Source organism: Cimex lectularius, unplaced genomic scaffold (assembly GCF_000648675.2).
Source record: "Cimex lectularius strain Harlan isolate CLEC.00 unplaced genomic scaffold, Clec_2.1 scaffold39, whole genome shotgun sequence".
NCBI classification, from domain to species: domain Eukaryota; kingdom Metazoa; phylum Arthropoda; class Insecta; order Hemiptera; family Cimicidae; genus Cimex; species Cimex lectularius.
Genome location: NW_019392653.1, coordinates 1463236 through 1482079, shown reverse-complemented (window position 1 = coordinate 1482079; position 18844 = coordinate 1463236). Strand labels below are relative to the sequence as shown.

Here is an 18844-nt window from a genome sequence, read left to right as displayed (position 1 = left end):
GCTTATTCAGAGTAAAGAAAGAGGACGAATACCCCAAAATTTTACTAATAATAGTTGGTGTTCCTCAGGGAATCGTCCTAGGACCTATGTTTTATCTGTTTTATACCTTCTTCGGGAGTACGTATAAATTCTCTCCTACTACCTCAAAGAGAGAGACTAATCCGAGTAAAGCTAGAGGACGAATACTCCGAATTTTTACAAATAAAGGCAACATCGTAGGACCTATCTGTAATCTGTTTTATACCTTCCAATCCAGTACGTCCTCCTACCTCACAGAGAGACTATTCCGAGTAAGCTAGAGCTCTAATACTCCGAACTTTTAGGGCCCGTTGCTCCAGCCACGGTTAAAACCGTGTTCACTGTAACTTCGTTCATGATTTGAACCATGTTCAGAGAAGGGAACCTTGCACCATCTGTAAGGGACCACCATAAGCCCAGTTCAACCACTAGTTGGTAGAACTGATTGTAGTCTCTTTATACGGCTATCCCTAGTGATAGTGTTCATTCATTGCTTACATTGGTTGCTGTACCACTTTCCGTAGACTTTTATTTAGTATTTTTGTGTTTTTACTTTTNGGAAAATGCTTCTATTGTCAAAGAAATGGAAATCACCGGATCCACTATTGCAAAATTAAGGTCTTTGGCACAAAACTTATGATTTTATGAACCTCTCGGCCTAATGATGATACGACTTCACGAATATAAATAGATATTCGAGATAACATGCGTTTTCTAGCGCAAAAGAAATTGCCGGACTTTTTATTCCTGATTAGAACAACAAAATTAAGACAGTTAGAACATTGTTTAAGAAAGATCATCAAAAGTTAACATGTTTTTATTGATACGTGTAAACAAAAAATCAAAAGTGAAATCGTAAGAACACGCTTTGAACAACAACATTTTTTGGATTATTTTTTTGTAATTAAATTGATTTACACCGCTTTATTCTGTCTCTCTCTATCTCTCACACTCTCACTCTCTCTCACTCTCACACTCACACTCTCTTTTTCTCATTCATTCACACGCTTTTTCCATTATTTCTATTATGAAATGGACGTCGTTCAGCTCTGATCTCCGTTTAACCCACGCACGACGGCCGTTCAAAATTGAACCTGGATCATCGTTTGAACGCGGTTCAAGACAAATTGAAACCCTGCAAGTTTTGAGTTGAACTCGGTTCAATGCTGAATTGAGTTTAAACCAAGTTGGTGCAACGGGCCCTTACAAGTAGAGGCTGGTGTTCCCCAGTCAATCGTCTTAGGACCAATCCTGTTTATGCTTTGTACCTGTGACCTGTCACCAAAAGAAAACACAACTATAACAAAATTCTCATCCTCAAACACTCTCATTTGCCAATGCAAAAAGATACTGAATGTGATTTGGATCTATGGAATAATTTGTTCAGAGAATCACGCTTCATGGTGTTTTACTAAGATAAAAGTAAATTTAACTAATTTTGTGTATATAATAATCAATGTAACATTATTGGTTGGATAATTTGTTTATGCTAGTTTTAGTATATTAATCGACTTTTTAACAGTTTTGTTTTATTTCCTCGTATAATAGAAACTTCATTTAAGATAACAAGTAATACTTGTAAAATGTCTTTTTTTATTATTAATTTATTGGTTGTTTTGACAGTTTTTTTAGCTCTATAATTAGCCATATTATCCCGGATACATTCAGGAGATTAGCCATACATTTTTGTAAAAAAATTTTTTAAATATTTTGTAGATGATTTTATAAGAATAGTAAAAAAAAGATGCTTTCCCAAGTCGTTTAAGGAGTTTTCCTTATGAGTATCGACGCCGGGAGTTGAAGGTAATTGGCTGGATGTTAGGCTAATTGGAGCCCCCGCCACAATTCAACCCCTGTTTAGTCAGTGGTGGTTAAGGGTCCGGCCACCCCTTTCAACGACCAATGGGAAGTCTCGTTCTAAATTGACGTCTGCGCCCTGAATTCACCCTCCCACGCCCTCCGAACCAACCCCCGGCCCCACCATTAAATGGTAAACATTTTCAAATCTGTTCCGCTTTCGGACATTGCCGAGTAAACATCTCGGTTAACTTTTAATCGACCGTCCGACTCGATGGAAGGGATTCTGGTGTAGAAGATTATCGTTCTTCGGGTTCCTTTGGGTCATGGAGTACAATTAGGCACGAACTCGTCTGAATTTTGTCAAAATGACGCAGAACAGGCCGTCGTTTCTGATCAAAGACCTCCTAGGGGATGTGATTGAAGAAAGTGAAGGTAATATTTACATATCTTAAAGTACATTTTTTTTTTACAATAAATCAGCAGGTTTATGAAACAATTTAGTCATAAATTGGAAAGAAAAACGAAACAGAGAATATATTTCAATAAGGCGGGAATTTTTTTTTAAACCTCTTTTAGCTTGAAAAAGAATTATAGCACCCCAATTACCAATGCCATATTAAAAATGTTCTTAAATATTTTAATCAATTGATTTTTGTAATTATATTTTCAATTATTCAAACTCTTGATGATCAAATTTTCTAAGCAAACAACATATTTTTTCTTTGGGATTATTCTTTTAAATCAAACTGTTTTTATATACACCGTCTCATTCTCTCTCACACTCTCTCTCTCTCTCTCTCTCACTCCCTCTCTCTCTCTCTCTCTCTCTCTCTCTCTCTCTCTCTCTCTCTCTCTCTCTCTCTCTCTCTCTCTCTCTCTCTCTCTCTCTCTCTCTCTCTCTGTAACTCTTTATCTTCCTCTAACTCTTTCTCTTTTATTTTATATTTATGTAAATCATTTATAGTTTTTATCTTTTTCATTACCTTTACAGTAAACAAAAGTCATCTATTTGAAAAATTAACAAAATAATTGACCAATTTAAGCTCGAATTCCGGCATTGATTTCAGTGTAAAAAAACATTTTAAAATGATATGTCGCAAGATATCGAGTCCCATTTAAAATTTGAAATTGAACTTAGGTACCCTGTATATATATATATATATTTTTTTTTTTAAACAAGTAGAAATTTTCAACTAGACTGAAAAATATTAAATATTATACATTTAGTATATTTTTTATTGTTTTCTTTTCAAGAGAATCTCGGCGTGACATCTAAGGACTCGCTGTATGCAATCTGTATATAAAATTATCTTCTACATCCTTTTCATCCTGCCACTATATAGTTCTAATATGTATACAACTTACAACCCGTTCCTTTTATATGTAGCCATCCAGATTTTTATAAATATATCGGAAATTTCTGTTACTCGATTGGTTTTGTACTAAAACTATTATTTTCTCGTGATTTCTCCGCGAGTACTGATAAACCTGTAATTTTGTCGTAACCGTCAAATGACATGTTGTGGGACTAAAAGATTAAAGGATTGGGTAATTAAAAATGATAATGTGTCATTAAGTGACATTTGGATGTTATTTAACTCATGCCTGAAATAGTTTTTTACAAATTTAATCAGAACCTAATTTAGGTATTTTGTGTATTTTCAAGCTAGCTTCAAGTTCTTACGTGCAAGAAAATTGAATAAATATTCTAATGACTCTTGTTAATTAGACAAAAATTGTTTTTCTTAATAGATGCTTGTACTTTAATGGAAACTAAAAAAAGAACAGAAGAGAAGAAAGAAAAGAAGAAGTTTCTTCTCCTTAGAATGATGAGATGTAGTTGTTGAGCTCTTTAAGCATTTTAATAATTATTGAGGTAAAGGTAAAGGTCCCGGGTTCGAATCCAGCGGATTTTTTTCAAAAACACCGGCACCCCGAGGGTTGATACAACCTCTGCTGTTGCGAACCCTCGTAAAAGAAAAAAAAATTGAACATTTTTGAATTGAATCCTATAAAACTAGCCTGAATAATAATATAATAAAACTTCACAAAAATGGATAAAAGAGGAGAAATAAACAATTTACAATCCTTAATAATTCATTTCTTGGCATCATAAAGTAATAATCTAAAAATCTAAGATAATATTTATTGTTTAGCCATGTAAGTTTAAGTAAATCTATTTTTCCCCTCGATAGAAAAAATAATGTAAATAATAAAAAATTTGTTATATTCTAATTAGCTGGAGGTAGTGTTGCTAGAAAGAAACTCCACTTTACCATTTTATATAATTAATTAATCTTTAAGTAAGGTATTGATTGAGGTAAAAAAGTCAGTGTCACGAGCGTTTTTATCTCAACCAATACCTTGCTTAAAGATTAATTAATTGAAAGAACTTATTTGGTCAATCGGACCACAAAACCTAATGGATTTTATATAATGTATATATTTGTAAATAAAATTCTGTTCTGTTTGGAGACTAATATAAGAACTTTTTTCTTTGTACTTTTGAAACTCCAACCGTTTAGCAGTAATCGTAATTGTTTTGGAATATGGACTATTTTATTGTGTATTTTTATATCTTTTATAAAATTGAGTATGTGTAATGCTAGTTTGATGCAATTAATGTCAATAACATAATTATAGGCTATTAATAACTGGCACACGTTGCAGGTTTCAAAAGAAGACAATTTTCTCGTTTGCAAATTTACAGCCAATTTTCTTCAAATTTTGATTCTTTCGCTATTGTAAATTTGAATAGCTGTTCATAGGTTGCAGTCAATTACTTAAGTGCGAAAGAGGTACGTGAAAATTTCCAAGGCGGTGTATTAATTATTGAAAATTGCCAGTGAACAATGGCAATTTTACAAATAAACTATTATTTTCTCTTTGCAACACCCTTCAATCATAGATCCCTCGAATCTTTTAGCCGGCGTGAAAGATATGGTGATTGTTTGAAAAGAACAAAAACACTGAGGACGCGTAGTGCACTTGGGCTAGGCGGAAAGTCCCGATGGTGGAATTATTTCGGTTTCCCGCTGAGGCGAATCCTTTTTCTCTTTAGCACAATTAAACCATGGTCAAGGGATCAATGCGCCACGTGACAGCCTCGCTTTATACAAACGGAGGATCGGTTTTAAATTGAGCCGAGTACAAAAGTCAGGAACAGTTTTGAGTGCTGACCTCCTGCTGGGACGGGCCTTTCAGACTCCAAACAGCGCTAATGAAGCCAACCCCCTTTATACAAAACAGCCGATGTTTCTTAAATATCTTAAAACACCACAAATCTGTATATATAATAAAGATATAAATACATTTTACAACGGCCAAACGTCAAGTTAAAATTTCTGTATATTCTAATAAGAAAGATATAGCACACCAACAACTTTAGATTTGCGAGATTAACTTGTTGGGGCCTGCGAAGTGATGAATTGTAGTTAATCTCTGATTATCCATATCTGCATATTACAATTTTTCCAAACATTTATACGTAAAAAACAGGACATACATACGACGAAATTATCAGACCAACCAATGAACAGACAATTGAAATATTAATATTTTTGATACACACACCACATCATCATCTCTCTCTCTTTTCTCCCTGTCTCTTTTTCTTTCTCTTACCCTCTCTCTCGGTTTGTTTCTTTGTATCCATGTTTTTCTTTCTTCCTTAAGCTTCGTTTTCTTCTTACTTCTTCTTATTTTTTTCATTTATCTTGTCATTTATTTCATTTTCACTCCCTTATCTCTTTTTCTCTTATTTTCACATTTCCTCTATTTCGCTCTTCTCTCTCTCTCTCTCTCTGTCTCTCTCTCTGTCTCTGTCTGTCTCGCTCTCTCTCTCTCTCTCTCTCTCTCTCTCTTTCTCTCTCAGACACTCCCTCTCTCTGAGTTTGATTCTTTGTATCACTTTTTTTCTTTCTTTTTTAAGCTTTCTTTTTCTTCGTTTTATTTTTTTCTTTTATTTTCTCATTTATTTCATTTTTACTCTCTTACCTCTTTTTCACTTATTTTCTTTCCTGATTGCTATTTTGATCTTCTCTCTCTCTGTCTTTCTTTCTCTATCTCTATCTATCTATCTCTCACTCTCTTCCTTTCTCTATTTTTCTAAATAACTATCTATCTCCCTTGCTTTATTTTTTGGTTTGTCTCTTTCTTTGTATCGCTTTTTTCATTATTTTTTGGTTCATTAGTGTTTCTTCATTTCTCTTATACGTCCTTCCATTTCTCTGACTCTCCCCCCTTCTCTCTCTCTCTCTCTCTCTCTCTCTCTCTCTCTCTTTCTTTCTTTCTTTCTTTCTTTCTCACGTTCTCCAAGGTAAATGGTAGAAAGGTTTTCGTATCCTAAGTTTGCGTGATAAAATCATATATGACGTGAAACGTTACAATGTTTTTCCTTTCAAGGCGTCGCATAGGCTAAACTCTCATAACTGCTGCTCATTGCAAAATGGTTGGTTTGAGAGAGTTGATGGAAGTTTTGAATTGTTTCAATTTCCACCGAATATTATCAATTGGTTTAGTATAAAAAGGAGAAATTAATAATCGACAATTCTGGTCTGACTACTTTGCCGGTTCGATCGTTCTCTAATCGTTACAAACGTAAAAATATTGCCATGATGGTCAGATTCAGCCAAGCCAATAAGTTGATAAACTTCACAGATGTATACTTCACTTTCTCACAATTGTATTAGTAAAAATTCGAGAATTTTTTGTCCATTGAACCTTATGCCAAATATTTACACAAAATGGACTTACCCAAAAAAGTAGAGAATGGTGATCCACTGGATTTTGATAAAACGTTTTACCTATTTTTTGATATTTTTTTCTGAAACACAAGCAGTTAAAGGGGAACGCGGTGGCCGAGTGATTAAGGCGTCCAAGACGTATTTGCCACGCTTGCCATTCTGGATTCTAACCCCGCACAGCACATGTTTTTTTAATTGAAAATAAAACGAAAATTTTTAAAAAAATGGTTTGATCACCCGTCCGCGATAAACAACCCATAGTTCAACGTTAAACCCTCCGGTATGCAGGAATTATTTATTTTACCAGTAAGTTAGAAGTGAGAGATGCGGTCATCAAAATTTTGCGGCTCTCGATGACCCCATCCCTGATCTCTAACTTACTGATGATATCCTGAAGGTCGATTCATCCTTACTTTGTTTTTTCCCCTTTTTTTAACTTTGTAAGCAGAGATAGAAGTTGTTTTGCAAACTGGCTCATATTTGCCTCTTATCACACACGTAAACAAAAATTTTTCAATAAATTATTATTACAAAGCTCATACCTCTCTAGGCTGCGAAAGCGACGGAGAAGGGCCGCCAAACGCAGAAGAGAACAGGAAGGAAGAAGACGGAAAAAATAGGAAACCGAGGAGGAGAAGGACGGCTTTTACACACGCACAGCTGGCTTACCTGGAAAGAAAGTTCAGATGCCAGAAGTATCTATCTGTTGCTGATAGGAGCGACGTGGCCGATGCTCTCAACCTGTCAGAAACACAAGTCAAAACCTGGTACCAAAACAGGAGGTAAGCGAAAGGTCATAGAATAATTTGTGCCAACTCAACCATATATTTTTAGAATTCAACTTGCTTTATCAACGGGCTTACGTTGGCTTAAGTTGGTAAGAAATAATCCAACCCGTCAAAACGTTATCGTCCTCATTTTTTAGGACGAAATGGAAGCGCCAAAACCAACTGAGGCTCGAGCAGCTGAGGCAGCAGGCGGTCGTGGACAAAGAAGGAGGCCAGCAGCAGAACGGTGACTGCTGTACGTCCTTTCAACCGCCCTGCACTTTTCTCTCAACAGCCGCTGCCATTTTCAGAAACGTCACCTACGTCCATGGTTGTCCTTTATGAATTGTCCTAAACGACTTGTCCTTTTGAAGAACACACATGGGAGACCCGAGAAGAGTTTCCACCTTCGACTGTCCAATTTTTTTGTTTCATTACGATGTTAATTACTTAAAAAATAAATGTGTGGTGTTTACTGACCGTTAGCCAATGATTATATATTGGATATCGTGAGGTGCGGTCTGGTGTGACATAGGTTTTAGAAAAACGTTTTCTATATCGTGCCAACGTTTCAATCTTTATTGTCATCATCTTCAGAGCCTGGGATTTATAAATATTATTTAAATTTTACAAATACATGTAGGATGTGAAAAAATGAATTTATACAATGCTAGGAAATTTTAGATGTAAAAAAATGAATTTATACAATGCTAGAAAATTTTAGATTAAAAAAAATGAATTTATACAATGCTATAAAATTTTAGATGTGAAAAAATGAATTTATACAATGCTAGGAAATTTTAGATGTAAAAAAATGAATTTATACAATGCTAGAAAATTTTAGATTTAAAAAAATGAATTTATACAATGCTATAAAATTTTAGATGTGAAAAAATGAATTTATACAATGCTAGAAAATTTNATTTTCGAGCATTGTATAAATACATTTTTTTTCACATCCTACATGTATTTGTAAAATTTAAACAATTTTTATAAATCCCAGGCTCTGAAGATGATCTCAATAAAGATCGAAACGTTGGCACGATAAAGAAAATGTTTTTCTAAAACCTACGTCACCAGACCGCATCTCACGATCTCCAAATAATTAAAAAATAAAATATAAACAATTTAATATATTTTTAAAAGCAAAGAAATTGGATCTTTCGAAATGTTCTGGCCATTATTGTACTTGTATTAAAGAGTTTCTTTTACTCCATCAAATTCCAAAGTATATGGTTCAGGCTTGTAGAAAACCACTTTCGTCAAAATTTAGAAAATATTTATATTTCATCAAATTATAAGTAGCAATGGTATTTTTTTTCCGATTTCCGTGAGAAATAATTGTTTTTATAATCCCTGAATTCTTCATTGTTTCCACTTTAAAACAAAATCAAATAAATCTAGTCACACCAATTATTGCTAAACCACTATAAGACATAATGTAAATAACAAGTATGCTGTAAATAAAAATGATATCGTTTTGTTATACCATTTTATAAAATTTGTGCGTAATTGTCAACTTTTTGTATATATTTTAATTTGTAGATATAAGTGTAATTTGTGTTGTAATCACCCCTAAACCGAATGTTACAAATTGTGATATGACTGTTTGAAATCAAATAAAAGCAGATTGGCCTCTGGATCTACTCGTATCAGTGATTACAGGGTGGCTCCGACTAACGAAGGACGTATTCATGGCCAAAGGTGTGCCCGGGATGAATGGTTAATTTGGCCGATATAGTTTTCAATGGGGCGGATTCAATGGAACGTTTCAAGTTTGCAGTAGGGTGAGCCGGCTTAAACTAAACAAGCGGACGTTAATCCGTCAAAAAATAATGGTATTTAATAGGCGGATGATTTGGCTTAAAAGCCTAGCGCCAGTGCTTTGGAAAAACCGTTATCCATAACAAATTCGCCATTTAAGGCGAGCGTATAAATATTTTCACTCTCTAAACACTATTTCGTCCTTAAAATTGCTATAAACATTTTATAGCATTAAATTAAAAAATGATAACATTCTCCAAGAACGAGCCTCTAGCTAAAAATTCCTAGTATATTAAGGGAAAAAACAAAATATTGATTATAATACACGAATTAGATTTTCAGAAAATTATACCGAAAAATGACTAATTGGTATATTTGCCTTGCCTCCCGATTTCTAACAACACTTAGAAATCTATATCGAGGGTCAAAAGCTTCCATACAGTGCTCGGAAGGTAGATATAAATTCTTCGAAGTAATGTGAGGAGTTCGGCAAGGTTGTTCTCTTAGCCCTATCTTGTTCTCCATATACATAAACGATCTCGTTGATATTCTTGCTGAACGGGTGGAGGACGATGACATTGCGCTCAAAATTTTTCTCTATCCGGATGACATTGTCATACTTGCAAAAGGCCTAGATCTTCAAATCAACTTTGAAAAGCTGAGGTAATATTGCGAAATGGTTAAAAGTCAACGTAGATAAATTTAAAAATTTGATATTTTGGAATGGAGGTAGACCTCGTACAGTTAGATGATTGGGCATCTGACCAAACAATAGTGTCTATGTACTAAGTTATACTCCAAGATACGTAATAAAGAAAAATTAAAAAATCGCATTGCTTACTATCTGGAATGAGGAAACATCCTACAATCCATTTTAGAGCCAAACTTCAATTTCCAGAGCAATTCTTGCCCTGCTTCAAAAGTTTGTGGATTTACATTTTTGTTGGATGTGGAAAGAGTTCAATGGTTTATTGTTCGTAAACTGCTTTATTTTCCTTCTTTCACCCCGAACTGTTTTATTAGAGACTGAGTTGGATTCAATGTTTCTACCCTCAAAAACTCACTTTAAATGGTTTGAATATTAAATTTTTACCATCAGGCTACCCAAGATTATGACGTAGGACGTATTGGAAGTGTTATGGCGAGAGGGTTGTTTTGGATTTCAGCATGGAAAACCTTTGCACAAAAAAAGACGCAAATTTTTATTGTAGTGACCCCCAAAGAAAATCAAAATCAGTCTTGGTTCCTTAATAACTGATGGTAAGGTTTTCGTAAGAAAAGATTTGCTACCCAGGGTTGCGAACTCCCATGTAAGCTGTACGAAAGACAACCCAAATGTGTACTGTGAAAGCTTAGCGGGTAACAAGAAAGAAAATTCGGAAATTAGTTGTACTAGATAGTTACTAATGCTAAGAGGGAGACTGATCTTGAATATCAAACTCTACAAGGTTTCAGAATGGAAAGAGCCATTGCACTACTCTTTGCAATCTGGAAGCCTAGATTAAACACTGCATTTTGAAGCATCTTGAGAAAAGAGAGAAGTTTGAGCCGATAGAATAATAAACTCAGATTGTACACAATATTATTAAGTCCCTATATATTAAAAACAATATAGTTTTTCTAACTTTAGAAGACAATAAATTAAAACAAAGTTATTTACAAGTTAATAAACTGGTATTTTGTAATTAGACAGATAATTATTTACTTCTAATATATATTTATTTTGCTTATAAATTAGATGCAAAATATAAAAAATAGCACATTTGTTTAGTTTCATTTATATAATATTTTTATTTGACATTACTTAAATTTATCCTTATATGCCACAAGACAAGTGCATGAAAATTTTGAAAAAGATGGGGTGGAAGTGAAGTTATATCTGGTGACAGTGAAGCCACCATGAACAAAAGCAGACCAAAGTCTGGACTCTTCATCTCATAAACGCAGAAAAGCCGATCCATTGGAGCTGAGGTCGTTGGATGCTTTTGAAGGTGAAAAACCAAATAGTAGTTTTTTTCAAAGAATATTGCTTTCATTAGAAACCTTTAATGGGGAAGAAGTTCTCCAGTTTCACATGGGTGTGTTGCAAGTGCTGTCAAGCACTACAGTACTTAAATGTGCATCTTTCTCTTACTGAACTTTCAGTCTACGTGTATCCTCATTCTAAAGTGTTTCCATTTACCACATTCCCAACTTCAATATCTCTGTCAGAGAATCATCTACCACATTAATCAGGGGCTCAAAATTAGCAGGTATGCTCAATTAGGTTATACCAAACATGACACACGTAATCGAAGACTTTAAAGACCTTTATTTAAGTCAATCTATAACGATTTTTCAGTATCTCCGTTTCGTAGCTAGAATACGCAATTTCAGTCAATCTCGGCTTGATATTTGCCGTTGAATGCTATCATTCACCGAATAATGAAACAGCCGTACAGAAATAGTTAAAAAAATTAATGTTATGTTAATTTTTCAGAGAGACAGTCTAAAACGCCTCACTTCAACAATTCTTTGGTTTTTAGGATGTACCCAATAAACGCGATTATATTTTTTTTTCGGTCTCGTAAACATACAATAACCAAAAGCAGCGACGCGCCTACAATCCATGAATGGGGATGGTTAAAGTAATACGGTTATTTATGATGCTCAAAGAAACTACAGCGACGGACAAATGTCGTCCAATGTGAAAATGTTAAAACCACTATAAAATATCGGCCGACTTTTTATCGTCCGACAAATGTCGTCCAATGTGAATGTGTTAAAACCACTATAACATATCGGCCGACTTTTTATCGTCCGACAAATGTCGTCCAATGTGAATGTGTTAAAACCACTATAAAATATCGTCCGACTTTTTATCGTCCGACAAATGTCGTCCAGGGTGAAAGTGTTAAAACCACTATAAAATATCTGCCGACTTTTTATCGTCCGACGCATATCGACCAATGTGAAAGAGGCCACCAAAATTAAAACTATTTTTCTAATAAAACACTAGATTCTATTTTTCACAATAATCTTCACCTGGAAACTTGCAAGATGGTTGGATAAAAAAAACACCATCAGAATGTTATAATGATTTCACTTTAATGTTACCAACCCACCTTTAAGTGACAATAATTAAATGTTAATAAAGTGCATTGGGATGATTACTTTGTTAATAATTTTGTGTTTGCCAAAAAGCAACGCCGCAAGAATTGCCTGTAGGAGGCCTTTTAGGCAAAGAATTTCTCACTGGGTTGAAATGATTTTGCCAAATAATTATCTTATATGATAAATAGAAAATAATCTATGATGAAACTAGTATAATTATTATAGACATCTGATTATCAACTGTTAACCATTCGGTTAAGATTTACTGGAAAAGAGCGTCAGTATGAATGCGAAAGAGACCCTGGAGCTCTATTGATTTATCCTTTTCAAAGGCAGATTCTAACATAACAGGAACCATGTTGAGCCAAACAAAATGCCCATCAAGACACTCGTTAGAGGGAGGTAAATAATATTCATGGGGATGTGGTTGGAACCCGGGCCAATTTGCGCTCGCCGCCCCCTTCCTACCGCCAACCCCCCCGTTTATTAGAAACAGTGATATGAATAGCCGGCTAATACCTCACCCCATCATCACTGATGACGCCAAATGTTACTGTTATTTCAATGCTTTCTAACACAACGCCTTCCCCACTTTACGGCCAATTACAACATCGGAACACGTGACCCGTAAAGAAACCGTTCCACTCAATTTATAATCAAACATATTAATTAAACTCGATAGTTTTCAATCGGATCTCTTTAATTAGAGAGCACTTAATCTGGGAAAGAGATGATGGGGTACATTTGATTTTATGGGTAATCACGAATCTTGAAAGGTGTTGATTATAACAACCCCAATTAAGGATCAAAGTGTTAATTAATATATTATCATATTTACTACGTAAGCACTGATGATTATTAGATATATAGCATTTTCTATCGATTTTAAAAGCACATAAACTATTAAATATTGTTGCATTGAGCCATCAAGCCTAACTAAACGTCATTTTATCAAACAAGGCTTAGTATTAAAGACTTGTGTTCAAATATTTTCCTCAATGAAAATGGTGCAGTAATTTGATATTCAAAAATACAAATTACTAAACTTGTTTTATGCTGTATCATTATCCTTAATAATCGTTTGTTAAAAACATGAAACTAATCACACTGAAAAAAAGAAAGTACAGCAACTTTGCTGTTTCTTTAAAACGATCCAAATTCAACAATCAACAATATGATTGTGTTCGGTTAGAACCTCAACATCAGCGATGATCTTAATTTTTTTTTAACCATACATCTGCAAAGATTAAACTTTCTTCTTCGAATCAGCCTTCAAAATTTCAGCCAGTTTACTAAAACATTTCAAAATTTTCTAATTTGGGAGTTTAGAACAGTACAAAAACACAAATTTACCAAGTTGATTTGCACTTTATGAAAATATAAAATATGAATTATGACAGACAATGTGGTACCTAAAAACTTCGCAGTTCCGAAAGAAATGTTATCCTAAAATCTAAAACTTTAGAGGGCTGCTAAGCGAATCTTATCAGAATTCAGGTCCATCAATTTAAAATATTTTTAATTTCGTATTAACCTTTTTTATCTTCAAATGAACCATTTTAATTCCCAAGTAACCCTTTTTAACTCCAAATTAACCAGTTTAATTTCAAATTAACCATTTTTAACTTTTTTTTTTTTTTTGCCTTTGCCCTACAGACATTCAGTCAATGTCAATTAATTGATGACAACGCCAACCGACCCGAGCCACCCCCAAAGGGCACCACTACCCCATACACCCGCTTCTCATTCAGGTTTACATCTAATTTCGGTAGCATTAGGAGGATGTGGATAAAAACCGTACATGGCAACAGAGGCCCCTGGAAAAGTCAACATCCTCCCCACTTCCCGGGGACCATTTGCCCTTTGCATGTGGAGTACCCCCCGGAGACAACCCGAGACAGCCGACCCATCACCCCCAGAATGACCCAGGTTCCTCACATGTCAATCAACCAACTGATAAATAAATAGTTATTAATAATCTATACCAATGTACCAATATCAGCAAACAACCTTCAATATAAATAGTCAATAAATAAATAAAACAGTATTTACATCGGTAATAAATAATCAATTGATAAATAAATAATTATAAAAAATCTATACAAATGTATCAGTATCAGCGAACAAATTTCTATATAACTAGTTAATAAATAAATCAGTATTTACATCGATACTAAATAATCATTCGGTTAATATATAATTAATAAATTACTAATATAAATATATAAATTCTACTAAATAAGTAACAATGTAAATCTTTAATAAATTAATAATTGGACAGATATTGCATTAATCAATTGACTAATTATCTGGCGATTAAACCTTCAGATCATTTTTATTCAAAAATTCAAACAACGTCTTAAATACCATTTCATTTTCAGAACCCATAAGGCTATTAAAATTGAAGGGCTTCTCTACCTCTTTGTAACTAAAGATTTGTTCAAACATGACATTTCTCGCTTCTTCATACGCCGGACAGTCAAACACAATATGTTGCATTGACTCGGGTTCATCGCATGTTTCACAATTTGGAGAGGGTCTTATACGAATTCTGTTCAGAGAAGCACCACATATGCAGTGATTCGCCCTGATTCTGATAATCGAAGAAAAAAACGCCTTGCTTCCCCTCATTGCGAAAATCCATGAAATGGGACGGGGTTCAGGAATGAAAGCCTTAAAAAAAGAACCTGCCTTATCCCTATTATACCACTTTTTCCATTCCTGTGACAATTTTTTAGTTAGTACTCTCTTTATATCAGATTTGGGTATTCTGACGTTCTGGACTTCTGGACCCGATGTAGCTTCCTTTGCCAATCTATCAACAATTTCGTTATGCACCACTCCACAGTGACCGCGACACCAACCAAATGTTACTTTTTTGTTTTTTAGGTCTAGATCATATGTTTTGCCAACTATTTCCGTCAACAGGTAGTCACATTTAGCCTTAGGAGAAAAATTATGGATTTGAGAAACCGAGCTTTTGCTATCTGTCAATATACAAAACTCAGTTCCTTCTATTGTGGCAATATAATCCAAGGCTTTTAACAAAGCATACATTTCTGCGGAGAATATAGACATCATTGAAGGAAGCGTAATTTTACTACAGAATTGCTTAGTAGGATCGTAAATAGCACATCCGACATTGCCACTTATTATCGAACCATCCGTAAAAATCAAGCGGTTGTTGGGAAGTCGTTGATTCACTTGCTCTATAAATAGTAAATTTGCAATATGCGGGGGATATTCAGCATAATCTTGTAAATTTTTAACTTTACATTAACCAATTAAATTAAACAACCAGCGAATTAATATTTTTTAACTTCAATTTAACTTTTTTTTTATTTCAAACTAACCCTTTTTTACATTCAATTAAGTTTTTAATTTCAAATTAGTCCATTCTTCAAAACTTAAAAACTATATAAAAATTAATTAAAAAATAAAATATTAAAATGAAAAATTCACCTCATATGCTATCACAAAGTGGAATATACATAGTTAGTTTAATTCTGTCTCTCCCTCTATTTTAGTCCCCATCTATTAACCATAAAATCCATGTTATTAACCAAGAGGAATTAATTTACAACCCATTAAATTATAAATAAATAAATTGATTCTTGGTTGAAGAAGTTGGAGATTTCGTTTGTTCTGAACTAGTATTTTTTTCCGAATAACTACTAATAAACTAAAAAACCGTTTGCACTGATGAAAAACGTCAATAAACCCTACAAAGAATTTACATTGGTGACATTCTTGCCGTTGGAAATAGTTAAGCCCTTATTTGCGTCCCGCTATCTGGGAGAGTTTGATCAGAAATTTCTGGCGGATGAGAAACTGGAAAAAAATTAGAAGTTACATTTCAGTTTTGCTAAAAAAAAGTTTTGAACAATAAATTACATAAAATGATAATTCTTTATTGTAATATTTAATTTTAATTGTAATTATTGTTCATGTGGTATTTTATATAAGAACACAATATTTATATGAAAAAAACTCAAATCAATTTTTTTTAAATTTAAGTGTTTGTAACGTTTAATTTTTCTTGTAATTAAATTTCATGTGGTTTTTAGGTTTTTTATTGCTTTAAAGAAAGGCTTAATTAGATGAAAGAAAGCTAGAACAGCGGCGTTTGACTCGTGGGGTCTCTATTCTTGTTTTTCCAAAGTTATACAACCAAGGCGACTCATCCTATTTCACGACCATTCTAAAGACTGCTTATGATTGTTCTTCTTCGTAGGTACGTGGTGTGATTTGCATGACAAGGGTGCTTATTTAGCTGAATCCTATTTTCCATATTCATAGATGACCTTACTGCTACTCATTCAATAAATTAAGGTTTTTAGTTGAGATAAAAAAGCCAGTGTCACGAGCGGGATTCGAACCCCCGAGAATACTCCGCTACTCTACCACTGGAGCTATCGTGACTTCTGGCTTTTTTATCTCAACTAAAAACCTTCATTTATTGAATGATATTAATTGGTCAAGCGGACCACGAAAACAAGTGAACTTACTGCTACTATTGAAGTTGGTATAGGATCCTATAGGATGTAGGGGTTGCAAAAATAAAAATTTTGCTCGTCGTAGACCACACTCCTCCATTCAGGCAACTTTCAACATCTTGTATGAATGAAAACGAGTGAAAGCGGGATCTCACTCGTGACACTTGATTTTTCATTTAAACCAAGACCGTAGATTAAAAGTACAATTAATTAAAATAATTAATACAGTCATTTATGAATACTAAATACATATATAGATTACTATTGTATAGTTTATTAAATAAATTAAGGTATTCTTCAGCATGATGTTTTGATTATTTTCAGGACTATACAAACAAATTATTGATTGCCCATTTTCATCAAGAGATTCAATAAAAAAACCTCGGTTCGCGAGCATTTTTATACACCACTTTATATTCTTTAAATACATTCTTTTTTTTATAACCGTTCTCTAGAATGTTTTAGCCGAAAGTTCCACTTTGAAACAAATCTCTGGAAATGGCTCGTTTATACTTTTTAACGAGTTGAGGGGAAGTTTGGATTGACCGAACACGAGAGTCCTTACCGCCCCTCGACCGCACTGCTTATTTCAATACCAATTTCCATCCTCCCTCCCCTCCGTTATTATTTTTTTTTTTGTTCATCCGTTTTGTTATCTTTTGAAACATCCAATTTTTTGTGGCGATTTCTTTTTTAATGCTTCGTTAATTTAGCTTACATTTTTCGTCATTATTTTAATCCATCTTCTGTTGTTTCTAACGGTGTTTCATTATTGCTTATAGTTTATTGATATATATATTTTTAAAAAACTATATTATAGATTTAAAAAAATACTCGTAATACTCAGTTGGAAATGCCTTTCAGAAATTGATTCTTTGCGGGCAACGGGAGGGCATCAATCGGCTATTGAAATGCTTCTGCCACCCCCGTGGGTCGTAATTGAGGCAATTCTGAATTTTTGTAACGAGCCGGTGGCAAACCCATTTTCGCCCAGATGCCGATCTGCCACTGCTGTTCTCCTAATGCCATTTACCCGGTGATCTTTCAATCCCGGCGTAATTGACAGATCGCGACAGATCCAATTACCCTCCCTACAGATTTTTCCAAAAACCCGCCCGATTTCCTATCCAATACATTGTAGCTGACAATTATCGTATACACACTAGTTCACTATGAAATATGTCGCAGAAAATCGGAGAAAAACCTTATATAGAAAAAAATTATAGTTGCATGACTTAGCAGTAAGAATCATGGTCTATAATATATAGGAATATATTTTTTTAAAATTTATTAAATATGTTCCTCTTAAATCACAATCTTTAGAAAATGGTAGTATGATAGAAGTTCCTATTTGTGATCGTAGTGATAGTAATCATTTCTGCCTTTTACACTTAAACTTTCGTCCACTTTGTTTGATCTCTCCTAATGGTTTTCTTGGAAAATTTTCGATTCTTTAAAGAAGTGCAGAATTCTTCTTGGCACCTAGGTCTATATTACACAGGAATACCTTTCCTAGGTACCATTAGCTATTGCAAGGTAATTGCACAGAATATGCTCTGTTGTTATGTGTCCTCTAGACCTAACAAATATAGGTCATGTGTTAAAGTCTCATTTTTATGTGGTTCTGGGAGCTTCGCCGCTCCTTTTTTTTTTCATTGACTCGAGAAAAAACTAGCAAGCCGTGGGGCAGCGAGAGGAGCCCCCGCTAGTTTTATATTATCATATAAGCTCAAAAACCTTCGCGCTCCTCGATTTATGACAGGCCCGCTAGAAAAAATAACTTGTACACTACTCGAGCATAACTCAGAAATGATCGATTCTATCAAAATTTTCCTGCCAGTAAAAGTGGCATAAAATAAGCTCTAGAAACGAATTGTACAATAAAAATGTGAGATTCTTATTTGAAGTAACAAAGTCAGTGTCATTTCCCAGCTGGATGTGAAAGCTATGTTAAATCTGTTTCACCACGCGATTCCTAGTCAATTTTTTTCAAATTTATTTGTTACCTGTACATGATCGTATACTATACAAATATGTACACATGATTAATGTATCACACAACACAACACTAGCCCTAATGCCAGCATTGCACCGGTAGAACACATGCTTTGAGGAGCACTCAATGTGTATGATTAGGTGACAAGGTCCCGAAACCACCAAC

General features: G+C 34.1%; 1 protein-coding gene across 1 annotated transcript; it reads left to right on the top strand.

Moving 5' to 3' along the window:
- The first annotated feature begins 2073 nt into the window (after window positions 1-2073).
- Window positions 2074-7765, top strand: LOC106660998 (homeobox protein CHOX-7-like). The gene is made up of 3 exons (XM_024224552.1): window positions 2074-2250; window positions 7114-7345; window positions 7489-7765. The coding sequence occupies exons 1-3, from the start codon at window positions 2184-2186 to the stop codon at window positions 7673-7675; spliced, it is 486 nt and encodes a 161-aa protein (XP_024080320.1). The 5' UTR covers window positions 2074-2183; the 3' UTR covers window positions 7676-7765.
- Window positions 7766-18844: the final 11079 nt, after the last annotated feature.